A 26,879-nucleotide genomic window follows, 5' to 3' on the forward strand; every position below is an offset into this window, starting at 1 on the left:
AAGGGAAAAGCCAGCAACATTTCTCTTCACACGTTCTGTTTATATACTCAAATTGGTTTTGACCTTTGCTGTCAGTCATTTTCTAATTTTGGAGAAATTAGCATTTTTTTGCCCAAAACAACACTAACGTAGACCTTTCTGAACTTAATGTCACATACTTTTTAACAATCCACAATAATAGATCCTGCTATTCAGAAAACAAATCAAGACTTTTTGTGTGCATCTTTTGACTCCATACTTTAAGAGTGATTTATTTTTCAACTTTAATGAACAAGATCTTTATTTTTCTGAGATTAATTGTAGAAAAAAAAATTGGCACCTAGGAATATAAGCATTAATAATAATAATAATAATAATAATAACTATAATAGTATTAGAGATAATAATATAATATATTTTTAAAGCCCCAAGTTTATTTCACACTGTTAATCTTTGGAGTAAAACTATAAATACATGAATTGGATAAGTTACTCAGAATCCTATCACATAAATTCTATGTTGTTTCTCCATTGGTTTCTTTGTCCAGTATGTGATCGTTCTTGTGGTTAGTTGACTCCACTGATGCCAACTGTTGCCATTCAAAGCCACCTCACAGTGGCACAGACCTCCTACCCCCTCCCTGAAACATTGTGGTACACCATGCGTACATGTTTCACTCCCTGGTGGTCTTGAATGGCACTGGGACCATAACATACACAGTCCTCCTGACTCTGCTGCAGTGGACTGATCGTAAACAAGAGTCCTATGAAGGTTCTGAGTGTTCTGCAAACATTTGATATAGTTTTTTCTTCCCCAATCAACCGGTTTCATACTAGAAATTGGTTTAGTGCACATCACATACGTAGGTATTCTTATAAATGTGGACAGGCTTATTGTGTTGGACTTTCTGTATAAAAGACTGTACAAAACAATTTGTAAGGATATCATAGATGGCTTAAAGGAGTACTCCATCAATTTATTGTATATTATTATATTAATTTTTTGTGTTGCACTTCCATAATGTAATAAAGGATGTGTGCGAAATATATCCAGTACCTACCTGAAGTTGGCATTAAAACAGATCATTTGATGAGCTTCTACGGGGTCTTTGTTATTATCATACAGTATATTGGTTCCCCAATAGACCTATATGTTGATGTTCGCATATTTATATCAGATTATCAAAACCATTTTTGACTTACTCCATTTTCACACAACAGACAAACTTCACACTGACCTAATTAAAAAAATAAAAAAAATAAAGAAAATAAACTAGTAAACTACAGTCCATTTTAAAATACAAGGCTCCAGATGGGATAAAGATTACAGCAGGACCAGTGAGTTAGCAGAGAAGCAGTAGGTGATTGCAGCAGTAATTCTTACTGGGGTTGCGTGGGTGAAATATTACCCACATACAGGGTCCAAATGGGATTAAAATCACTGACTAGTGCAGGTAATTTTAAAATCACCCCACCTCTCTGAGAGAAATGTATCCAGTCTGAATGGGGCTCAAGGCTTAACAATGCTCCCCCAGAGCTGTAAAAGACATTGTACTGTTTTTTTACAGGTAGAGTAGTACTTAACATGACGAGAAGATCTTTGCTTAAAATCGGTGGAGTGCTCCTTTAAAGCATGTTTTAATTTACTGCTAAAATTGTGACATGTTATCTCACTGTTCGCTTTAACCAATAGTGTCACCACTTTATTTTATTTCAAGCTTTCCAGGACCTTCATAGTCTTTTTTCCTTATAAAAAAAGATACAGGCATTTTTTGCACATAAAACTGACTGATCTTGGTAGGTATATGTGTTTGTCAATGTCCCTTTTAAAAGTAAGCCTTCTATTTGATCTGCAGTAATACAGAGTGACAGTACTTAACGTGTAGCTCTTGACTCCTTAAGTACTTGTCCAGAATCCAAAATAAATAAACTGCAGCAGAGTGATGAGGATCGTAAATTTTCTCTTCCTCCCTCTGTCTCTCTGTCTCTCTCTGTCTCCTTCTTTCTCTCTCTAATATGCCTCTCAACATCCGTTGTCAAAGTTCACATATCCTCACATGTACTCACACACCACCGCCCACAAACTCATGTTGGTATAGGTTGTTGTTTTTGAGTTGTGTTTTCTTCTTCATGCTTTGCCTGTACCCTTCTTAAGTAATGCAGCTGATAGGTCAGGGTCTCTCGTGATTGCTCTCCTCCAGCCTTGTTGCTAGTCTTTATGTTATTCTGGTTTGTCCCTTCTTACCCTGCTGTCTTCTAGCTGGACTCAAGGGTAAGTGCTTCCCTGTAGCCGGCACAGCTCAGATAATCCCCGCTGATTATCTGACAAATGCAACGTTCTTTCTCTCTTCTTTCCCCTCTTCTCCTTTTTCACGTCTCGCCTCATGTCTTAGAAATTAGCTGATAACTTTTTTGTTTATTACAACCTCAACTTGAGGATCAAAGCATAAGCATCCATTTGTGCCAGTATAGGATGCATGTATTTTATTCGAAAAAGCTTATTATTTCACTCAGTTATGGTTCAAGTTGATATTATAGTTGTTACTGCATAATTGCCTTCTCTCTTTATTCATATTGGTGACTGGATCCCTCAGAGTAAAGCAATATAATGATAAAAATATGACACAAAGCAAGTACAAAATTATTATATTATGAGAAAGAGTTCATGTGTAAATGTATTATTAGTAATATCAATTGAGAGCTGAAAACAAGCTGCTGATTTTTGTATTGCAGTTAAATTAAATAACAGATGTTTATATAGATTTATTTAAAGATAGAAGTGTAGATAAAGTGTGAATAATGATGGCAGTCTGTGATGCAGTTATTTTTTGTAAATATATTTCATGCATGGGTGAAATCTGTTTTGACACGTCTTAAGTGTTTATTATGCTTTACTTCAGAGGGCTCAAATGCTTTTAGTTCTTTTTCTTTAAACTTTTCTTAATGAGAGTTGGCAAATATGTATGCGGAGTATTCTGAATGCCAAAGAAAAGGAGTAGCTAATGCCGCCCCTTCTTGCGATAAAATACTCCGGAACCCCCCTTCCACCTCAGTAGATGGGCCTGTACTGTAGATAGAAGCTAGACCGGTGTGACACCTCCAGAAAGGAGAGATCTCATTTTGATTTCTTTTGACTGCCCTTTGTTTGCCTGAATAGGAGAACACCTGTGTCATGTGTCCACACTTTTGTACAATTACAGGAATTTTTATCCATTTCCCCCATCTCCCAGAGAATGATACAGTTTTGCCTCTGTCGGCTTCATGCTATTTATCCATGTACTTGCACCAAATTGTATTGCTACCCTATTAGAGTTCTCCGGTAGTGGTATGCCTGTTAGTGTGCTCTAGAGATCATGAATACACTGCCACATATTCAAGTATTGTCAACTTGCAAATGCGTAGAAGAAAGAAAAAAAACGGAATGCCAAAAAAGATAAAAATGCAAATTTGAAAATGGGTCTGCAGATGTGCATGACATTTAAAAGCTCAATGAAAAGTCATACTGTTCTCCAGCATGTGATAATTTAGATATGTATGCAAAAGTACTCGCCTATTCACTTTGGGAATTTGGGAATTTTATTTATGGTTGAAGTCTTTATTATTGTAAGTTATGATGATGTTACTGTAGTATTGAGAGCATTCTGGACTCCATTTCCTCATTTAATCCAACCAAAGGAGATATAGCCCACACACTTCTGTTCACTCTTTGGATGTACCTCTCTATCTTAACACTGATCCACAACATCACTTTTTTTTAGCTTGGTCCTGAGTGAATCTTTCTCTTGTGGTCATCAATTTCATCCAGCACCACTGTCTTATTGTCCCATTAAAAGGTTGTCTTACTCACAAAATCCTCTTTCATCCTGACACTGTCTCAGCATCCAGCACTGGCTTCACCTCTATTGCCATTTACTGTCTTTTCTCAGTATTTCTAGCCCTTGTGTGTTAACTGTCCTGCTCTTTTACATTATGACTTACTTTACCTGTCTTGTCACTCTTCCTCGAACTATCTCTTATTTCCATCGTCCACATTTTTGTCTCACAGGTTTTCCTTCTCAGATTAGAGTTTAATAACAAGCTAATTTCCTGAAGTGTAACCCTCTGTAGGTTCCTTTTTTTAAAGCAAATTTCACTGAATGTTTAACACCTGTATTACAACCTTTCCCGTTACCTCTCACTGAATTGGAGATTGACAGATTTAAGTTCTGCTCTATACGTTGCCCCGGCTCTGCCCAGCCAAGATCAGGCCTCTACTTTCCACCCACACTCCCAAATCATCATCACTCATGTCAGTGTCTCATGGACATGACACCTGTCACTCACACCGATGACATGACTGCATTTCTTATCTATTTTAAATCATCCTCATCCCCATCATTTTGTCTCTGACAGATGTGTTATTTATAGAGTACAAGAAAGTATGGTCAGTTTAGTTAGTAGATGTTATCTATTATGGTTTAGAGAAGTAAAATATTTATTATTCCACTATGTTTTAATCACCCATATTTACTGAGTTTCATCATGGTTTCATTACATTTTTTTACACACTTTGATGTTACTAATGTTCTTTCTTCATTGAATTTCACAGAGCAGGTTTAGTTTTTTAAAAGTCCTTTTGATGGCAAAAGTTATAAAGCGAAACAAGCAATAACAATCTCAGAGTATGACTTCCGATGATCCATAACTGTAGAAAAATCTGCAAATCTTGATTACTTTTTTACAGTTTTTCTTGAATTAGCACTTTATACTGTATCTCTACAGTGTGTTCAGATGAATTTTTCTTTTGCCATATTTCTCTCTTTTTTATTAGCACACGTCCCAATATTTGTCAGGACCTGAGTGACATTCAATAATCGTGAATGGCAGAATCTATTGAATACATTCAGAAGAATGCATCTAATTCTAAGTAGCACTTTTTGGATCTTTAAATATTTATTTGCCCTGCAAAACATCAGGGAATGTGACATACAAAGATTCTTGCATGCACATACAAATAGAAGCACTCATGCCTCTGAGCTCAGCTTCAGATCAATAGAATCTTATCGACCAATACATTAAATCTCTTTACGCTGTCTGACACAATGCAAGTTGACAATGTAAGCTGTAAGTGTTTATAATTTGCCCTTAGAAGTAGCAAAAAAAAATCCCTGTTGTTTCTGTGTTGTGACCAAGACTTTCTGTTTGCCTTTTCCTCACTGATGTCTTCTCCTCTGAACCGTATTCTTTTCCCTGTGCCGTTGGACGGATAGACGCTGACAGAGCTCAGAAACACGGAATGGATGAGTTTATCTCCGCTAACCCCTGTAGCTTTGACCACGCCTCGCTTTTTGAGATGGTGCAGCGGCTCACATTGGATCACAGGCTCAACGACACCTTTTGCTGCTTGGTAAGTGACTTGTGCCCGTTATAACGCCACCACATAATAAACGTATGGCAGTGAGCTGGTTTTGTTAGTTGATACACAGTAATGCAATCCCCATCTGTGTTTGCATTGTGCAGGGATGGTTTAGCCCAGGCCAGGTGTTTGTCTTGGATGAGTATTGTGCCAGGAACGGAGTTCGAGGTTGTCACAGACATCTGTGTTACCTGCGTGATCTACTGGAAAGAGCAGAAAGTGGGGTTATTATTGACCCCACTCTTCTTCACTACAGCTTCGCTTTTTGTGCCTCCCATGTCCATGGGAACAGGTGTGCCCTAATCCCTTCTTTGAAAATGTTTTTGCTTTGTAAAAACAAGATCACAATATAAATTGTATTCCTTTAGGCAAACTGATACAGAGTAGGCGGGCACAGTAAATCTCCATAAACACTGGACAAGAACAGAATAGAGAAGTCAGCCTTATCAGAGGCATCCTAGGCATTTTTTGTCTTCCATCTATGTAATTTTGTCATATTTATGTTTGTTTATATTTATGTTAAATTTTTGCAACTTTTTGTCTCACGTTATGTTGTTAATCCATTGTATATCTCTACACATTTCCTTGTTTTCTACCATGTTTCTTTGTTTTCTTTTCTCTCTGTCCTTTGTTGGCATAGTCTCTTACTGTCATTATTATTCATCCTCCCATGCGTCCGTTAAAGTCAGAGAGGGCAGCAATTACTGGGGGCCGCTGGGCTATGAGGCCCTACTGTCCCCAAAGAGCTCCCAAAGCCCAGATCCTCGCACTGCCTCTAAACAAGCACGCATATTCATGTTTAGAAAGAGAAAGGATTCCAAAATACCACTCTGCCAAGGGCAAAAAAGGTGAGACATTGTCATTTTTTTATGTGTAACAAAGGGAACTCAAGAAACAAATCTCACACAATTTGTCAGTTCCTTGGGAGCTCTAAGCTTTCTGCCGGTGTTTTTTTGCTTTTGCTCCTGTCAGACTCAGATGAGAGGTTGCATAACGTGAACCTCTGCAGGGTTTCAGCTGGGTTAAAGTATGTGGGTGTGATCCTTTATAGGCCAGACGGGCTGAGCACAGTGAAAGTGGATGAGAAGGAGCGTTTTGAAGACATCAAGGAGCGGTTGCGTGTGATATTGGAAAACCAGATTGTAAATTTCAGGTGACTGCCGACTCGCCAACAGCACATAACCACAAAAGTCATAAAACATTATGCCTATCTGTATTTTATCACTGTTATTACATTTTCTGTCTACATCTTCCCTTTTAGATATTGTTTCCCCTTCGGTCGTCCAGAGGGAGCACTGAAGGCCACTTTATCTTTGCTGGAGAGGGTTTGTAAATATATATATATATTTTTAAAAGCATTTTATACCCCATGAAACAGCAACTGTGATGTAATAAAAACAGGTTACATACAGTAACTCCTCTTCACTGTGGCCTGTAGGTCCTGATGAAGGACATTGTGACCCCAGTTCCACAAGAAGAAGTTAAAGGAGTGATCCGCAAATGTTTGGAGCAGGCCGCTCAGCTCAACTACGAGCGGATTAAAGAATATGCTACAATCGAAGGTAACCAAAAACACACAACAACATTGCATAATGACTGCCAGATTGTTAATGATATGATAAAAAAAAAAACATACACTAAAAAATCATACTGGTCATTAATATGTGAGTGTATGCAATGCAGTCATTTAACCATATATGGTTTCAGACTGAAATGCTCAGCCTGTGGTTGTGTGTGCAAAAAATAGGTAAAGACACTTTTTTCTTTTACACAATGGACTTAACGTATATTCCCAGATGTCCTTTTTCTTACTCCAGTATGCGATTGTCACTGTTATTTATTTATTTTCACATGGTGAAGTCACTTATATGGTATATTTGTGTCCAAATCCCAAATTATTTGTGACAGTTTGTTGGTCACTTTCTGTCTCTCAGTCCAATAACTCTCTCCTTTGTTTCAGGCCTGCTTTAGCTCTGTGCTGTTCTGTAGATCAAGTTGGCTTTTGTGTAGAGGTGTGTGAGTAAAAATGCATTCAAATCCAAAGCCCTGAAATCTGTTGATGTGCTGATCTCTAATTTTGCCTTGACCATTCAAGCTATGTAGTATCCCGGCCTCTGACATTTGATGATTGGACTGTGAGTTCAGCTAAACTGAATGTCCTCACTGACTCCCTGCTCCCAGTCGATGCACACTCCTCTTACTGTAGCTCCTATCTCTCTGATTCTTCCAGCTGACTCTGCCCGCCCCCCTTTACTCCCCTGCTTTGAAATACCAGCAGCTCTCCTTTCACCTCTAGCTTATGCTCTTGCTGAAGACCACTATCTTCCTCTCCCTCCCTGCTCCCTGCTCTGCTTTTTTCTCCTCTCCCAGTCGTGGGCTTTGCCACATTTATCACTTTATTTTACCTCTTGACTATGTGATAAGTGGCTTTTAACCAAAGGAATGCTGGGATTGAACACCTACAAACCAGCATCAGCCACCTGCATGTGCTTTGAGACATAACAACATGGCCTTTCTTTATTGGCATGGATTACATATCAAAAATGACATAAATGGCAAGACATTTTATAATGTCTTATTCTCCCTCGCTGTGTCTTTTCTTCCAGTATTCCCTGTCGAATGCATTGACATGCATTTTGCATATTTACATAGAAAACTCTGATGTTGTTTATGCCTTAAAAGAAATCCTTCAGGGTGCTAAAGATACTAAGGATCCAAACCTTACTATCTTGCCATGTATGTGAATCTACTTTCCACTGTCCTTGTGAGGTGCCTGTTTCGAAATAAACCAAACATTTGACTTTACCTCCTGGCCAACAGAATGTCGTTTTCATCTGGACAGCCCTCTTCCCATCACCCTCTGACCTCTAGCCTTCCCACCTCTGACCCCAGCCTCTTGCATGCCCCGATCCTTTTTTATAGGAAAAAAGAGGGAAATGTTTGAGCACCCTGTCTTCTGCTTGGCGTCTCAAGTGATGGATTTAACCATCCGTGAGTACCTTCATCATCCTCTCCCCAGTCTCTCTCCTTGTTCTTGTTGTAAGCGCTCTGTCACCTCATCCCCCTTCTGCCTCTTCTCTTCCTTTAGAGATGTTGCTCCTGCCATGCTTGTTTTTATCTGTGCCTTTTGTCTGTGAGAGTGAGTGGGGAGTGCACCAGTCGAGAGATCTGAGCAGTACCACACTGAATCAGTCGGGGTCTTTTTTTAGTACCATCTGTTTGTGATGGACATGAATGAGCAGTCTGGTCTGTAAGCTTCTTTCTTTTGGTTGGATGCCCATTCCTTTGACTTGAATGCATTTTTACATTGCTTACATTGTTATCTCCTCCAGTCATTTGGTCTGATCATGTGTCAGTGGTGTGCTGGGCCAAACAGGTAGGCTTTTCTTTCACCGTGACACCACAGATAGTGAAGGAACATCTGTCGACAGAGCTATTGTATGGGGAGGACAGGTCAAGGTGTAGGGTATATGGATTCCACAGCTCAGTCACTCAGTGTGTCCTGTCTATGATCCTGGCAGCTGTTTGTGTGTCTTACCTGTTTATGATAGTCTGAGCTTTGTCTGTTTGTTAACAAACATCTTATCACTTTTTTAATTTCCAATTTTTTCACAGGCTTATATTTCAGTGTTTCTATGTTTTTATTGTATGTGTTGTGACGTTTGTCTGTTGCCTAGAAACCTCACTCCCTGGAGCTGAAATCGTCCCAGCAGATTTTTTGAAAGGGTCACATGGTGATGAATAACAACTCTGAGCTTTCCCCCCCCTGAAACGTGAAAATAACTTTAGAACCGTGCTAATTCTAAACATCTCCTCTTTATCTTTTCTCTCTCTTTTTCTCGCTGAAGTTGAGAAAGGTCAAAAGGATCAAAAGGATCCAGGTGAACCCATGTTTAGCTTGTGGTTTAGCCACAGTGCATACATACATGCACATGCACACACACAGAGACCTAACCCCTCCACACACATGCATTTTGTGAATAGATACAGAACATCTGCATGTGTGCACATAATTTACCTGTAGCACATGTTCCATAGAGTATATTATACACCATTGTAATATACAAACTCATTCAAGTTATCAAATGTCTCTGCATGTTTAAGCATCTCTTTTTACAGTATAAACTAAATACTTGGAGATTGTCTTACTCTATATCATTGCAGATGAAATACTGTTTAGTTTGTTCTGGAAGTTTTCTTTGCATTTGCATTTAGCATTTCTTTGCAGCTTGTATTCACAGAACATATGGCTAAAAAAAAATAATTTAATCAACATTTTTGCCTAAAGAATTATAGAGTAATACAATCTTTTACAAAAAAAATAAGTCACATATTTGCTTACATGTTAAAGTCAAAAGGGAAGGAAGGGCATAAGCAGCATTTTAATGTTATCCTCAATATCAACTGGAACACTTATTAGCAAACATTACCACTAAAGATTTTAAAGATGTATTACCATATATGATCATACATTAGACATTAGATACTTAAAGGGTCAATTTAACCATATTCCAAAAAAAGAGCAAACAAAGAAAGTTCCGTGGTATATAGTTATGCAGATAGTTTTGGTTTTATTGCAACTCACACTTCAACTGCAACTTAACTTTATTGTCCCCAAGCAGAAATTGGTCCTGTATTCCGGTATAACAGAGAAAACACAGATCTAAGTGTTAATTATATAAAACATAATAAAAATGTATAAAATCAAAAACTAAAAGCCTACCACACAAACCCATATATAACAATTCACATTCAATTCAATAAAACCTGGAGTACAACCAGCCATTTTCATCCAACCAACAAATAGTTTTAGATATCTGTCACTGAGACGTTTGTCACCACCCGAAACAATTTACATGGCTGTATATGTTTAAAAGTATTTCTTTAGCTTGTTTGTCTGATGTAATTTTGGTGAATTGGCCCTTCAATATTTTACAGTAGTCAGACACATTGGATATCTCCAGCAAAGATATTTTTAGATCTGCTCCCAGTGATCCACATTCACAGGGCATTATGACCACAGAATATATAGTTACTGTGATACAAATCCATGTGATCCATCAATTAGTGTTGATTTAATGTCCCGAAATACAATGCCTTAAGTATTATCTCGAGCCTTTAGATATCTCAGATTTCCCCTAATGACAAACTTTACTTGACGATGGAAAGCGTAACCTAAAGTGGCAGATTAGGATTTCTTTAATCTATTTTACAACCAGGACCCCAAAATAGATACATGTTTCCATTTGACTTAAGTAGAAATACCTGAGGAATATTTGAGAAAATGCTACTACTTAATAATAATAATAATATTAGTGAAAGCAACAAAAGACCCCCATTTAGAGCTGCAGTGTAAAAAAACACTACTGTTTTATATATGTGCTTTTGATTTGTGCAGCCATTCAGTTCCATGTTCAATAACATGCATATCATTCCACATATTTGTACTGTTTGAATAATCCTATTTCATGACGTTTAACTGTCTTATCAGATCATTCTGTCAGCGAAGGTACAAGCATGTAATTTGGAGCTTTTGCAAATTATAGACCGTTTATAAGTGAAAGAGGGCCAAAGCAGTTTAGTGCACAAAACTAAAGTTGATGGCGAATCCAACTCCATCACACTGTAAAAATATTCAATAAAACACACCTGTAATTCATTTAAATGATTGGTTACTAGTTTATTCATTTATGAGATTTATAAGGAATAAGCCATTTAAAGCATTGAATAAACCAAACCCATGATGCATTTTGCTGTGTTTTGAGCATAGACTGTAAATAACAGTCTATGGTTTTGAGTCAAGATGGTAGCCTGGAAACCACACAAATCTGCAAGCTCATGGTACATTTGCTCTAGCAGATATGTCTGGCGCCCATCCCATTCCGGCAGATTTTCAGCTGCCCAGGCCCTAGGCGGACCTGCTTCAAGAAAGTCATTTTGTTTAGTATTTCAAATATCCACACATATATAGATGAAATTATTGTTACCGTTTTAAATTCCACTCTATAGCAATATAAGTAGTGAGTAAAACTAAGATTTCTAGTCACTAATACAGTAGATTAGACCAATATTTGGATAGGAATTGAAAATCTTAAAATTAATTTAATGGAAAACTTTAAACAGAAGTAATTAATTATTTTTACAGTGTGTGTTCATTGAGTGACAGCTCCTTATACAGATGGCTTATTTGGTACCGCTTCACAATATGCATGTTTTTGATGGCACATTGCACCTCCATCTCAACGCCACTATTGTTGTGCCTGATACTCTTCCAACTTAAATCTGACATTCCTACAAACACATTAGTTATGTTGCTTTATGTCATGCAGCCCAAAATGCAAATAAAGGAGAACACATTTTTACTTGTTATGAGGGTATGGTAGATAAACATCACAGTGTAAGCGCTGTGTTTATACTTTTATTAAGCGGTCAAAAATATAGACAGGAAAAATCTTTTGAATAGTCATAAAAAATCCTCCTGGAATCCTTCTCTGTGCTTGACTAACCATTACATCCCTCATCCTCATCCTTTTGTCTCAGAGAACGTAGGCCGCTTAGTCACGCCTGCCAAAAAGCTGGAGGAAACAATTCGCCTGGCGGAGTTAGTCATAGAGGTCCTCCAGCAGAACCAGGAACACCATGCGGAGGTGAGTGAGAACCCTCTCCTCCTCTCCTCCTCAAAACACTTTCCCTCTATACTCTCACTCTTATCTCACTCCGCCCCTCAGCAGGGAGTTAGTCTTATCACCAGCCTTCTATAAATAAAGCTGCTTTCATCTATGGGTAACTAAAAAATACTTTAGGAGAGCTCTAATTGGTGTTCAACAGACCAAGGCTACATGGAATCAGAGCACCGTGTTTAAGCAGAGACTGTAAATTATACATGAAATGATATAATGTTTGCAGTTCTTTCCTCTGTTTACAGCTCATTCCTCAGTGTTGCAATGTTACATAAGCCATTTAAAGCGTTGAAAAATCTTAATATTTTATATAGTCAAGTATAAACAGGAGGCAGGAAGGTAAACAGAATGTAAACACAAGGCAAGGACGTACAACCTCTGCGTTCTCTTAAAATTGTAAAGGGTTCCTTTTGGCACAATTAGAAGGCAAAATAGCAAGTGGTGGAAGAAGTACTCAACTATTTTACTTAAGTAAATGTACAAATACAACAAAGTTGTAATACACCATTAAAACATCCTGCATTCAAAATCCTTAAAGGAGCTGTAATTGAAATACTGAATAAAGAAGTGGGCGGGGATTGCCTCCAAACGACTCTCACAGACCATTCCCCAATATGTAAAATACCGACTCTTTGCCACCCTTGCCGTCTGATACTGCACACAAGGCACTCACATGCACTAACATGCGCGCATGGCCGGACCAGCTATCAAAACAAAGAACTAGAACAGAGAAGCTTGAATTACAACACACACAGAGGGAGTGTGACTTCATTCTCTGCTCAGGATGCCATTACTCCACTATATCTTTACATAGCAAATATTAGTTTGCTGCTATATTAATGTTCTGAATGTCGAATACAGAACCTTTTAGGTAGAAGTACAGAACTAAGTATCAAAAGTAAAAGGGTATGTTCCAGAGAAAATAAATGATATATCATTTGATGCATCAATGAGAGAGAAGATAACATTACATTATTAATGGAACAGTAAAGAAGATAAAACAAGGGTATGATACACAAATATGTATTCCTTTTTTGGATTTATTTATTATTTTGCTTTTCTTTTGTGAAATTTTAGATCATTGTTCCTTTTCACTGCCTTATGCAGTTAAAACCACCTGGGAAGTTTAGAGGGGAAGTTCAATCACATCTAAAACATTCTTTTTTGTAAGGGTTTACAAGCAAAACAAGGTTTAAAGGACTAGTTTAATCTATAACAATGCATGCTTTTCATATGTTTCATGTATGCAAAATCTTAATCTGAAAAGTAACTAGTAACTATAGCAGTCAGATAAATGTAATGTAAAAAGTTCAATATTTCTCTCTGAAATGCAGTAACTTCTAATTTTACTTCTAAAGTAGCATTTCCACCACTGAAAATATTTATTAATTGCATCCTGTTTGCTGCTATAAACATTGAGCTGGTAGGAAAGCATGATGATCATGTTGTGTAGATCTGAAGGTGATCCAGTGTGATCTTAGAATATACAGATAAAGCAGATTTATTGTATCTCTCTGAATATGCTTGACAGGCGGCAGTCACAAGTTCTGGAGATCAATCGGTACAGTATTTTTATTTATTTTTCCTCTTCAGTCCCCATCACGACCCCCCTGTATGGCATGTGCGCCACTATGGCAAGAGGCACTTTTTCTAGGCAGAGAATGATCTCATAGATACTGTAGCAATGGGTGGGTTTTAGGCATAGGAGTGAGAGCAAACATGTTTATAAATTAAAAGGCACTGTAGCTTGCACAACATAATTGTGATCATAAAGCATGTTCATCGGGCCATAAAGAGGTTTCCTTTCTCTCCAAGCATGCTGAACCAGCAAATTTCCCAAAGTATGCTCCATGTGAACCTTTTGAAGTTTGATCCACCATAAACATTTGTTTCCCCTCCATCCAACTATTAATTTCACAGTCCGCACTTGTTCAAGCATTACTTCCCCAGCTTCTTCTCTTCCATCCCTATCTGCTGTCTATTCTTAGTTTAAAAACCCCTTTTAAGAGAAATGCCTCAAAAATACATTATTGTTCTGTACATCTTCCTGTGATCTCACTGTCATATGATTGGTGACTGTCCAAGCAGGGAAAAGAGGTATGTAGTAAAGTTGAATGAGAAACTCCCATAATGCTTTGTGCATGTCCAGTAGATGATGCCACCTCTCCTTCCCCCTCAGCATCAGTACTCTCCCTCAAGATTGATCCCTTGACACGGTTGCATTGTTAGCACTATAGTCTGTCTGGCTGAACATTGGGTCTTCCCTAGAGCTTTCAGGGTCCTGTATGTGTCCCTTAACCTCTATCAAAGGTTGGAGGCCACTCCGCCTGGCGACCTTTGAGCGTTTTCCCCTCCCTCATATGTTGGAAACCTTTGCAGTCCTTCCCTTTAATGCCTCCCCCCATCCACAATAAGAGTATGTCTCCTTGAATGTGATGGAGAAGAGCTTTGTTTGCTGCCTGTTTCTCTAATACTAGAACTGTCAAGCATTTTTTTAATTTGGGGAATGGACAGGTAAGTAGACAGGTAAGTCAGGTTTGACTGCCATTGTGGTGGTGAAGCCAAATGGGAAAATAACAGAAAAATGGTCAAAGAAATAAAGCATGCTGCATAATTTGGAAAGACCAAGCTTAATTTATTAAACTTGGCAATATGTTAGTATAAATGATAAGCAAATAAGCCAAGCCGAGACTGCCAGCAAAGCAACTACTGTACTCCTGCTGTCAAAGGACGAGGAAATCCTGACTGTGCTAGAAAACGGTCAGCTGAATCTCAGACTTACTTAACTAATTGGAACGAACACACTCCAACACTAGAGCTGCTGTGTGCTGCAGTCTTTGGTGTGCCTAGTCGAAGATGTGCATGAGTCACATTCGCATCTAGCGGGCTATGGGTTTGATAGTGATGTGAATGGTGGACCCCATCAAAGAGAAAAGCATGCATGGAGCTCAACATTTGCATGATAACTTACTGTGTGATTATTTTTGCTTACATATACACTTCTTTACTTACAATGAATTCCATGTTTAAGTCCTAATTAATAAGAGCAGTGAATTACATCTCTATGAGTATGCAATGGGAAAAACACACACACACACACACACACACACACACACACACACACACACACACACCCACCCACACACACACACACACACACACACACACACACACACACACACACACACACGCCACAGTATCTGTCTGTTCTTTTTATCAAAGATGATACAGATTACACAAACCAGATATAACGTGCAAAATAATGAGCTGTAGAGGTGCTGGTAGGTGGCTTTATATTTTATGGGACAAACATCAGAGAATTATCAGTCTTCTCAGTTGCCAAGAGTCTTCTAACTCTTGGCAACAAAGCGAATAAGCATATTTCCCAAAATGTTTAATACATTAACAAAACATTGAGCATACTCACATTAAGTGGTATTTCCTTTTAAGACCCGTTGAGCTCCACTTGTGTGTATTATTCTCTCCTTGTCTTTTGTCTTTGCATCATCTTATCTCTTACCTGGAACCTATGTTCGCCTGTTTGCTTTCCCTCGTGCTGTGTCTCTAGGCGTTTGCATGGTGGACAGACCTCATGGTGGAACATGCAGAAAACTTCCTTGCCCTCTATGGCATCGACATGGATGCCGCTCTGGAGATCCAGTCCCCTGAGAGCTGGGACAGTTTCCCCCTGTTCCAGCTGCTCAACGACTTCCTCCGGACAGACTGTAAGCTCCTACATTTATTTTGTAGACACTTAAGGTGTTTTTATACCTTAACAAAGACACTAATGTCTTTCTGTCCCTTTTTTTTTTTTTTACACAGATCATCTGTGCAATGGAAAGTTCCACAAACACCTTCAGGATCTGTATGCTCCTCTGGTGGTTAGATATGTGGATCTGATGGAGTCCTCCATAGCACAGTCAATTCACAAGGGATTTGAGCGAGAGTCCTGGGAGCCTGTAAAGTAAGGAGCCTCTGTCTTTATAGCTAGGCTGTAGGATGGTTGGCGATGCAAGGCTTTTATATTCCGATGACAGACTGACTGCGCGGAGGCTGAGAAATCTGGGAGAGCAGCTGTAATGTTCACCCAGGCTTCCTGTAGTTTCACTTTTAAAGATTGAGCCAAGTGTGGGCTGAATAACCTATTTTTCCTCTGAAAGAAATGGGTTATTTATTCTGAAAATAGTCTTTGACTAATGTATGTGTCTTAGCAATTTCTCTCCGACACATTGCGGTCAGGGCAACACCTAATATCTCTATTTTGTTTTGTGAACTAACCTTCATATCGTGTGCTTTGACATGTTGCCAGAAACAAAAGGGCCTCCAATATGTTATGTTGCTGTTATAATTTATTTGTTGTGGCGTTCACACTTTTGCATTTTTTATTGCAAAGATTATATTTAAGATTTATTAAGGTTTTGGTCTTTATTTGTGTATTCTTTTCAGTATTAAGTTGCTTCTCCCTCTCATTGCATTTAATACAGTATATGTGTGCATCCTGAGCCATCTTTACTCTGTAGGTCTTTGTATAATGTGCGTCTTTGACTATTACTGTCAGTCTTGTTTATGTGTGCAACTGTATGTTCCTGTCTTCACCTAATTTCAGATTTTACGTTACTTTTATAATGAGTGTTACATGGCTTTCTGCAACTCCCACACCACTGTTATGGATTCTTTTTTTCTTTTTGTCTGTCTTTTCTGCAGGAGTTTAACAAGTAATCTGCCCAATGTGAATCTACCAAATGTGAACCTCCAAATTCCCAAAGTACCAAATCTGCCAGTGCCAGTAGCAGGACTATCAGTTAACCTTCCACAAATGCCTAGCTTTTCTACCCCGTCATGGATGGCTGCTATATATGACTCTGAGTGTGTATTCAACTAGTTTACTTTAGAAATATTAAGCAAGCAGAGACTGCCTTGGTATGAAGATGCCCTCAGTCAAAGATCATTCAAAAATTAAACATTTAAAAAAAAAAATGTACAGCAAAATTTCTTCTGTATGACTCTCACTTGATAAGAATTGTTGAATGAGATGAATTTCACTATGTTGTGAAATATGATGTCTCTTTTGTAAATACTCAATGAAGATGTCCATGTTCATGCCAAGGGCACTCTGAGAGGTGTTAGAGTAGATGGGGTTCTGCTTTCTAAAATGAGAAATGCTCTCATTTGCATCAACATGCATGCCGTTGAGCTGAGGTGTGGAGATACAGGCCAAAACAATATGCATATTTCAATGTAATATATTGCTCCAAGGCTATTTTGAAACATTTGTAAGTCAAGATCTCCATTCTACAAGAAATGTAATTACCCAGCGATGCTTTAGTGATTTTTAGTGCACTGTAGATCGTACATGGCCTTACGATTCATCTCTGACCTTGACCACCTGCTAGTAGTCTGATTGGGAAAGAAGATAATGGTTTGGATTGGAGATGATAGCACGAAGAGGCTGGGCGGCTGGTGTTCAGACATCTTCCTCTCCGTTTTATCACCTCCCCTCCCGACTCCACATTTTTCCTGCAGCACTTTCCCAATGAGCTCTACTCAGGATGCCCTAAAAGGTCTGCATGGTTTGTTTAGTAATTCTTCCAGGGACCCCACCAGCCTGGGGACATGGATGTTGAGAGAGGGCCTGAGATGAATTTGAAGATTTCTTGATGTGGAAACAGACCCGGCCCCTGAATGCCATTTTTACATGCCCTCCCTCACTCCTCCATTCCCTATTCCTTTGTCTTGACATAGTGTGATAAGCTGCTGTATCTGCAGTGACTTTACCTGCATGTGGCCACTTCACATCCCTATCAATAATCATACTCTACAGCATGGTTATTGAATTGTTACAGTAAATCCTGCTCACTCTTTTTCACCCATACACTGACTGTTCAGAAACACTTGAATTGAGACAGACATTTGGACGAACCAGTCAGTATATGGTCGGAGTATAATTTGGCTGTGTTTAGGTGTGGTGGAACAGCATCCTCCTCTGCACCTGCCACAACACCCCCCTGACCTCCTCTCTCCAGCAGGGTGACCTTGTCTTCTGACCTGTGTGTGTGTGTGTGTTTTTGGGTCGATGGCAGTAATGGCTCCGGGACGTCGGAGGACCTCTTTTGGAAACTAGACGCCCTCCAGACTTTCATCAGGGACCTGCACTGGCCTGAGGAGGAGTTTGCCAAACACCTCGAGAGTCGCATCCAGCTCATGTCAAGCAACATGATTGAGAACTGCGTCAAGCGGTGCGTTGTATGTTTGTGCATGAGAAGAAGACAGACTGACAGAAACAGAAATGCTTAGAGGCACCAAATGTTGAGAATGAACTCTTTACTGAATATTTTATATTATAATGCATATACAGTAAATATTTAACTTGCATTGCAGCACAAGGATGGCATTTGAGTCCAAGCTGACAAAGAGCAGCAAGTCCACAGATTTCCGCATTTCTCCACCATTATGCACCATGTTCAACGTGATGGTGGATGCCAAGGACCAATCAGCTAAATTGTGCGCAATGGAGATGGGTCAAGAGGTAAAAACTTTACCTGGGACAGTGACTTAATGTTGATAAATGACAAGTTAGTTAGTATATTTAGTTTTTTATTTGCAAAAAGAAAAGGATCTGTTGAATTGATGTTTTGTTAAAACTTCTCTTTTTTGCAGAAACAGTACCACACCCAAATAGACGAGCTGATTGAGGAAAGCGTGAAAGACATGATCCAGCTTCTGGTTGCAAAGGTGCGACTATATATCAACTGTGACATGACATGTATTATTTATTTATTTATTATTAGTTATTACAAGTTAGGATTTTATAGAGATGGTGATCTCAGTCTGTCTGCGGGTCGGTCCAGCACTTTGGTTCTGACTGAAGTATCTCAACAAATATTCGATGGAGTGCCATGAATTTTGTCATGAGAGAGTATGAATCCCAATGATACTTTTTTGCTTATTCTGTGAAATATCTCCACATCTACTGGACTTGGCACTAAACTGTACAGACATTCATGGCAGATGATGAATCCTCTTACTTTTCATGAAAAGGTTGCCATGAAACGTGCTACACGCATTTACGTCCCTCTCAGGATTAATTGTAATCGCTTTGGTGATCTCCACCTTTTCATCTAGTGCCATTAGGTCAAAATTTCAATTTCTCCAATACTTTGGTTAATGACTAAATATCTGCAAAACTACTGACATTCCCATCAGCCTCAGCTGTACTTTTTATTTATTGCTAATTAACAAATGCTAACTTAAAGATGTGAATATGGGAGAAACATTATACCTGCTCAACATCAGCTGTATAGCACTGCGATTGTGAACATGTTAGCAAACTGACATTAGCAGTGCTGCTAGCATGGCTGTAGACTCTTACCCTTGTTAAATTGTTGATGAATCCGGTTCCTTCTGTCGTTTCTCAGTTTGTTGCCATTCTGGAGAGCGTGTTGGCTAAGATTTCCAGATATGATGAAGGCACTCTCTTCTCTTCATTCCTCTCATTCACGGTGAGATAAAGATTCTTTATTCAGTCCCTCACTGCCTTTTTTACCTTAATGGGCTGTTTCAGTGACATTTAGGGCTAGTTATCGAACCATAATACTTTTTGGATATTGACCGAAATGTGTCCGTTGAGTATTTTAGCTGGCATTAAGTGCTTCCTCAGTATTGTACTGTTCTGTACTTTTTTGTAATAGTAATTAAAATGTTCTTATATAAACTATCAGCCTCTTTGACAATTTTGTTCTGATTTCAGGTGAAAGCTGCCTCTAAATATGTGGATGTACCTGTAAGTGCAATAACACCCAACCTCCCTGTGTGCTCATGAGCTTGTGTGTATTTACCTGATACAGTTGAACAAGTTACTTTGTTTTAATCATGAAGAGTGTTTCTTTCCTGCCGTGTTTGCTTATTCCTCTCAAAAACAGAGCCCCGACCCTGTTCTGTTTTTGTTTTACAGAAACCTGGAATGGACGTGGCCGATGGCTATGTGACCTTTGTGCGCCACTCTCAGGATATCCTTCGTGATAAGGTCAATGAGGAGGTGTATATAGAAAGGTTATTTGATGTAAGTAAGATGCCGTCTCCTCCTCACAAGAAGGGAGGGGCCTTCCAAAATGTGGCAAAACAACAGGGCAGAGAGGGATAAGTCCCATTTTGAGAGCAGGAAATGTATTTCAGCCTAGCAGAAGAGGCTTTTCTGATCCTCTATCCCTCTTGACTTCTTTCTTTCTGTCTCTCCTCTCTCTGAACCTTAGCTGCTGCCCTCTGCATTCTGGTGTGCGTTGCCACAGTGCTTTTGGGCCTTTGTGTATTAAAAAAAGGAAACTTTTATTTACAAAGAGTCCATAAAAGCATCCTCAAAAAGGATTATCGGAAGCAGTGCTCTCGGGAAAGAACAGAACTATCCATAGTGATCACATACCAGCACACCAACTTGTATATTTTTTTTTAGCTCACCACTGTGCTTTGAGATACTTTCCACATAGTATGTCAGCATGTCAGCCTCCTTAATAAATGACACTCAGCCCTCTTGGCCTCAGTCCAAAGTGGACCACCCATGCATGTTTCTCTATGATCTGAAAATGCTTGGTGAAGGATGCACTGCTGGAAGGGCCAGGGTGACATAATGATGTCAAACTCTGAGGCTGACATGTCATATACCCATGGTCTGTTAGAGCAGTGGTTCCCAACCTGTGAGTCAAGACCCCACTAAGGGGTCACAAGATAAATATGAAGGGTCATGAAATGATTTACAGAATATGAAAAGAAGAAGAAAAACATTTCTGCTACATTAATAAACAATTATATTAGAAACAATTAATCAATGTCCAGTTCCAGCTTCTCTCCTGGGAGAATTTGCTGCTGAATTTCCTGGTGCAACAGCCTGCAGGACTCTAAAATGAAGCAGTTTGAGAACAAAACATCACTCTAGTTGAATAATTTACAGTTTATAGAAATATACATCCTGTGTTATTGGGGGGTTATGAGTAAGCATGACATGGCTATAAAAGGTTGGGTACCAGTGTGTTATAGGGTGAAGAGAGCACTGTCTTACAAAAACATAATCCTAATGGGATACATTGACAGTAATGTGTCCTCCATGTGTGATTCGAACGACACATAATGCTGTGATGTGTGTGCTTCATGTCATTCAGAAACTATTTGTTAAGACCTGTGTCTCTACAGGTGTGTGACGGCTTTGTGTGTTTGACAGATTCTCAGTTTTGTGAGGCATTGACGTGAAGTTTTTATGTCAGGGAGATACACAGAAATCTCCCTTTGGTTTTATATTTTTGTGTTTGGCTGTAGAGGCCGGTTGTGTCAGATAAATATGATTTTTGTTTTTTGTTTCGGAGTGAGGAGTGATGTGAAGTGGGTCTGCGTTCTCCACACTAGCTCCCCTGTCTCCGTCTGTGTTGTCAGTTTTACTAGTGTGGAGTTTTTCCCATTGTGTCCTCTGTGTGGCCCCAAAGTGCAGTGAAATCCTACTCACGTTAAATTCTTCTGAAGATTTCTCAAGCTGTGAATGTTTTTGTTTTTAGCATTTTAAACTATACTTCAGTTCAAAGATGTCTTTGTTTTTTGCTTTCATTTAAATGCATTTCAATCCATCCATTTGCATGCATGTGAAAAACAGTTCCTAGATGTTGCAAAGGCTCTACTTTATCTCTCTTTCTTTCACTAATTCATTTCAATTCTTTTTATCTCCTCTTTTCTGATTAACACCATTCCTGCTGCCTCCTCTATTCAAAAAGTGGCACTTATCTCTAGTGTTGCGTTGCGTTGTTTTATCACATTATGTTGGTTGGCATGATTTTAGAGTCAAATAATCTTCCTGTGTACATCTTCTAGCATGACCCTCCTCTTCAGAGCTCTGCCTCATTTGCACATACAGCAGTCGTCCTTAGCACGTACTCTGCCACCCACCCACCTGCGAGGTCTGCATGCACTGCACGCTCAACTCGACTGTGAAGTGGACAGGCATCTGCATATCCGGCCTCGAGTTCAAACCTTTCAACCATTCACCTAATCTTAATCTTCCAATAAACCTCGACTCAAAACTAAACCTCACCAACCAAACAAATTAAATCCTCCCACTTCTGTCTGGCCGAAGAAACCCTTTTTCTGCGTTCCTGCCTACTCACATGTTTAAAGTTGACTTATTTTTCTTGAAATTGAGGTGTGACAGCTGTTTCTATAATATATAGTGTGCTGTTCTCTTGTAACTTTAAACTTTAAAGAGTCCGGGAAACTGCCACCCAAAGCAATGTAGAGAAAAAGGTACAAGAAAATAGCACCGCTGCTCCCTGCCTGCTAACCATTTACTCACTCTCATTTTATTTTTATTTTGCTAATGAACTCGTGTCACTTGTAGTTTTCTATCTTCAGTTTAGGAGCTTGGAGTTTCTACTTGAATAAATGATAAATAAAGGCTAAGTAATTGCCTTTAATAATTGAAGGGCCATGCAGCTTTTACAAAATATTGACTCAGAGAACATTTTACTATTTCAAAGGGTAATTACAGTTCGAGACAGATAAATCTGTCAATGCTTTATGACTTCCCTCGGTTTTATTATTTTCTTTAAGTAGCAGTAGTATCAGTGCTCTGAGTATTTCTTCTAATTACTCTTTCAGAGTGCTAGAAATGCAGTTTGTGTGGATGTCACACTCGCCGTGTGCCTGTGTGTGTGTATGTGTGTGTGTGTGTGTGTGTGTGTGTGTGTGTGTGTGTGTGTGTGTGTGTGTGTGTGTGTGTGTGTGTGTGTGTGTGTGTGTGTGTGTGTGTGTGTGTGTGTGTTGGCAACATCTACTGAAACAAACAGTGAGGCCCAAATTCAAGAAAACCTTTAATTTAGTAGATATCATTTAATTAGATTACATTTGTCATTATGGTCAAATTGTAATTGGACCAATTTCCATATTTAATTCCTAAATATCTCAGTGAATAGGTAAGGCTGAGAGTATAGATATGTATGTGTTCAATGAATGTAAAGGCCCTGAAAACCTTTTTTATCAATCAGCTTCTTACTATGAGTGATGCAGACCTACATTAAAGAAACGGTTTGACATTTTGGGAAATATGCTTATTCACTTTGTTGTTAGATGAGAAGATAGATACCACTCTTATGCCTCTCTGCTCAATATAAAGCTTGAACCAGGAGACGGAGATGCTAAGCTTAGCACAAAGACTGGAAATAGCTATCCTGACTACCAGCACCTTTTAAAGCTCACTAATTAACAAGCTATATCTTGTTTCTTTAATTTGTTCGAGAGCGTAAAAATAATAATTCAACATTTAGTGCTATTTATATGCCACAGGATTTCAAGGCTAGGCAGTTACTAGCTGGAGTTTCTTCCTTTAAGTTTGTATGAATTAATAAAATATAAGTCTGTATAAAAAGCTATATTAATTCATGAGCTTTAGAGGTGCCGGTAGGCGGATATAGGACTGAGCCAGGCTAGCTTTTTCCAGTCTGTATGCTAAGCTAAGCAAAAGACATAAGAGGGGTGTTGGTCTCTTCATTTAACCCTCAATAAGAAAGGGAATGAGTGTATTTTCCAAAATAACTGACTATTCCTCTAACTCACAATTTTCTGCCAAACTTAGAACAAAAGAGATTTGTGAGAACAGTCATACAGAAAGCAACTTAGCTTAGTTTTTGAATGTTACATTCTTCATACAAATACCTAAGGATGTGTTTTTTTCCCAAGTTATAGAGGAATTTATTTTGAAACCAAGTTTTCAGGGGCTTTAACAGAACTAGATAAAGATCGAAGGCAAACATAGTAGAGAACTTTTTTTTCCCTAAATTTGAAAAGCATGATAAAAGGAAACAGTGAAAACAAGCTTATTTTACTGTAGCTTGTCATTCTTTTTAGCTAATAAGATTTGTTTATTTTGAATATGACTTCATTCTCACATTTATGCAGCCTGTTAACTTGCATTGATTGCTGACTCATGAAATACAGGGATGTCTGTCTTATGAAGTCGGACTCAACATTAATCCTCCCTAACTGGTGTATATACTGTACACATGTAATAAAGCTGCGATCCAGTTTTATTGAAGTGATGCTTGAATACACACACAGGGGTGCTTGAAAGTTAATGTTATTGTCATACACTGTACGTGTTGAGCTGTAGTTCTTTATGTGTGTCGTAAAGGTTAGTTTTATGTCATGATGTCTTGAGTATGTGTGTGAGTGTGTGTTTTGCTGGAGAGTGTTGTGTTTATGTGTTTCAGCAATGGTACACTGCCACCATGAACCTGCTGGGGACCTGGCTCACTGAACGCATGGATCAGCAGCTCCACGTCTACCAGCTAAAGATCCTCATCAGGATTACAAAGGTAAGACAGGAAACACCTGTCAGGGGGATCAAACACCCAGAATTTTTTGCGCCCACGCTGTGCTGATGTATTTCTGTCCTCCTGTAGAAAAAGTACCGGGACTTTCGCCTGCAGGGTGTTCTCGATTCCACCCTGAACAGTAAGATGTACGATACGGTCCGCAACAGGCTGACCGTGGAGGAGGCCACTGCTTCAGTGAGGGAAGGAGGCATGCAGGGCATCTCCATGAAGGACAGCGACGAGGAGGATGAAGAGGACGACTAGAGCCCATACACTGACACTCCAACCCTCACCCCGACCCCCTTTCACACTTTTGACTTTAGCCTGGTTACCGATGCATGTACCAACTCAGATAGCCACTCTAGGACCTCTTTGTCAGATCTAAATGCCTATGAGGGAACTATTAAATATAAAAAAAATAGTACTTATACTGAGGAAATCTAAATAAAAATGTTGAAAAATAACCATGATTGGCAGATTAGCTGTGTCATGATAAAGATAGCACCTATCTTTGATTCATTCATTTCTAAATTCATTTCTATGTTACTAAGCAATATGGAGAACCATTTGTTTGACAATGTTGAGTGAGATAAATAGGTGTGTCCCTGTCCAATGCAATCCTATATGGCGCTTATTTGTCGTATTCTACATTCATTAATGGTACATTGTCGTGATGATGAGTGTGGACCCTTTTTTCTTCGTCTTGTCTGTTTTTAAGTGAATGCCAACTGCTTCAAACTGAAAATAAACCTCTGTATTTGTTTACGGCTGTTGCAGATACACTGTTGTCTACTCACTGTTATTAACATTAACAACAGTAAGTCCAGACCTGCATTTTTATCATGTGTCAATGCTGTGATCTTATCTCAATTACTAATTAGACACGATTCAACAGGAATCATGAACTTCAACGAGTGGTTATTCTAGAGATGCAATATTCTCATAGCTCCATTTTGATAACTTGGGAGATTCTATTTTTATTTTAACATTAAAAGGCCTTGAAACAGGTTCTATTTTAATTGAGTTGCACTTTTACAGAGAAAAGAGCAAAATAGTTTTTTTTATTAAAAAAAAAAAAAAGTTGGTCTGTCCTTGTTCTGTAATTGTGTAGAATGAGATGTCTGGCATTTGTTTGGGTCTCACTGTTGTTTTGTATATATTATATAAATATATATATAAATATAAAATGCTGTACATTGCATTCTGAGCCATCGCTGCATGCCTGTGGGTTCCCACCCTCCCCAAACGCTTTCTGTTTTCTGTGTGAATTAGCTGGTGGATTCGTTCTTGCTTTTGCCTTATGAAAGCCAACAGTTGTAATATGCAAGAGCTGTGGCCTCTAAATAAAAATTACTGTACATGTGCATCTGCTGTCATGTTTACTAGCTTCATGTCCACCTGAGACACAATTATAGACACACTGAACTGTACTGGAACAGTTTGGCAGTGGTGGAAATTAACTAAGTACACTTACTCAAGTAGCCTACTGTAGCTACTTCAGGTATTAAGGTTCCTCTCGGAATCAATTCAGTCAAAATTGAACACAAAGACATAATACATAAAAGCTGCTTAGAAATCATAGACAAATGACATTCCCTATAACTCCAGAACTTGCCTGAGATTCATTATGTTTTTACATTTTCTTCAGTATCAAAGAAATGAACATGTTGCTTATATGCTTTTCATGCCATCAGGTTTTTCAGGGAAAACTCTTTCATTGGTAGTTGCTTGTAATACAAGGATGCTGTGCACCCAAACCCAAACTTTATTTCATGAATAGCAATACAATATAGCTATTAAATACCACTATTACACTACAATATGGTATATGACAGCATCATAGAAGTATATGGCTATGATTCTATCATATAAACATGTGATATGATGGACAAAACCATTTGATTATTTATTTAAGTTACAAAATAGACTTCACTACCAACCTGGCGGAAATGCACTGAGGCTAACACACTGGATCCCTGGACTGTTGAACAAATGTCAGGAAATATCTGGTTTAAATATCAGCATGGACTTCAGAGGGGCAGGTAGGACCGTGGGCATTTTGCTGAGGAGATTAAGATAATAAATTTCCCACAAAGGTACAATCTGTAACAGGGCTACTATACAAACCAAATCTTTGTATGAAAATATAAACTTCTATGATCACAAAGATTACATTAAAGTCAAAGACATTTGTTTTTTGAAGTAAATGTGTGCAGCCACTCAACGAGCATAGAAATAAACAGAAAGGGCGTTGGCATTCATACAAAAGAAAAACCTTAACAGTTGCTGCAAAGAAACGTTTTGTTGCAGAGCTAAGTGATCAGCAATTGGACTTTTCTCCAAATGTTGGAGAGTTTTCACTGAATTTAGCAAACTCCCCTTTGTCAGAGAAGTGGGAAGTGTCACAGAAAAAAAGGTATTCATCAGAGTATGAGAATGCACATAAATCAATCAAGAGAGAGGAATGATCAGGGTTGAAAGGGCT

At 38.7% G+C, this 26,879-nt stretch overlaps 1 protein-coding gene across 2 annotated transcripts in view; it reads left to right on the forward strand.

Moving 5' to 3' along the window:
• Window positions 1-25,742, forward strand: part of cadpsb (Ca2+-dependent activator protein for secretion b) — a 65,256-nt gene extending 39,514 nt beyond the window's left edge. The window contains exons 12-30 of one of the 2 annotated variants that reach the window (XM_078248664.1): window positions 5,228-5,364; window positions 5,478-5,665; window positions 6,425-6,526; window positions 6,635-6,698; window positions 6,812-6,935; window positions 11,914-12,020; window positions 13,585-13,614; window positions 14,142-14,150; window positions 15,622-15,778; window positions 15,876-16,017; window positions 16,758-16,919; window positions 18,134-18,289; window positions 18,432-18,579; window positions 18,711-18,785; window positions 19,469-19,552; window positions 19,801-19,833; window positions 20,005-20,112; window positions 24,290-24,394; window positions 24,482-25,742. In XM_078248664.1, the coding sequence (XP_078104790.1) occupies window positions 5,228-5,364; window positions 5,478-5,665; window positions 6,425-6,526; window positions 6,635-6,698; window positions 6,812-6,935; window positions 11,914-12,020; window positions 13,585-13,614; window positions 14,142-14,150; window positions 15,622-15,778; window positions 15,876-16,017; window positions 16,758-16,919; window positions 18,134-18,289; window positions 18,432-18,579; window positions 18,711-18,785; window positions 19,469-19,552; window positions 19,801-19,833; window positions 20,005-20,112; window positions 24,290-24,394; window positions 24,482-24,658 (2,108 nt within the window). In that variant the 3' untranslated portion in view covers window positions 24,659-25,742. The remainder of the gene's footprint in view (window positions 1-5,227; window positions 5,365-5,477; window positions 5,666-6,424; window positions 6,527-6,634; window positions 6,699-6,811; window positions 6,936-11,913; window positions 12,021-13,584; window positions 13,615-14,141; window positions 14,151-15,621; window positions 15,779-15,875; window positions 16,018-16,757; window positions 16,920-18,133; window positions 18,290-18,431; window positions 18,580-18,710; window positions 18,786-19,468; window positions 19,553-19,800; window positions 19,834-20,004; window positions 20,113-24,289; window positions 24,395-24,481) is intronic. The other variant, XM_078248663.1, reaches the window with a different exon arrangement.
• Window positions 25,743-26,879: the final 1,137 nt, after the last annotated feature.

This window comes from Sander vitreus, chromosome 4, assembly GCF_031162955.1.
Source record: "Sander vitreus isolate 19-12246 chromosome 4, sanVit1, whole genome shotgun sequence".
Classification (NCBI taxonomy): Eukaryota; Metazoa; Chordata; class Actinopteri; order Perciformes; family Percidae; genus Sander; species Sander vitreus.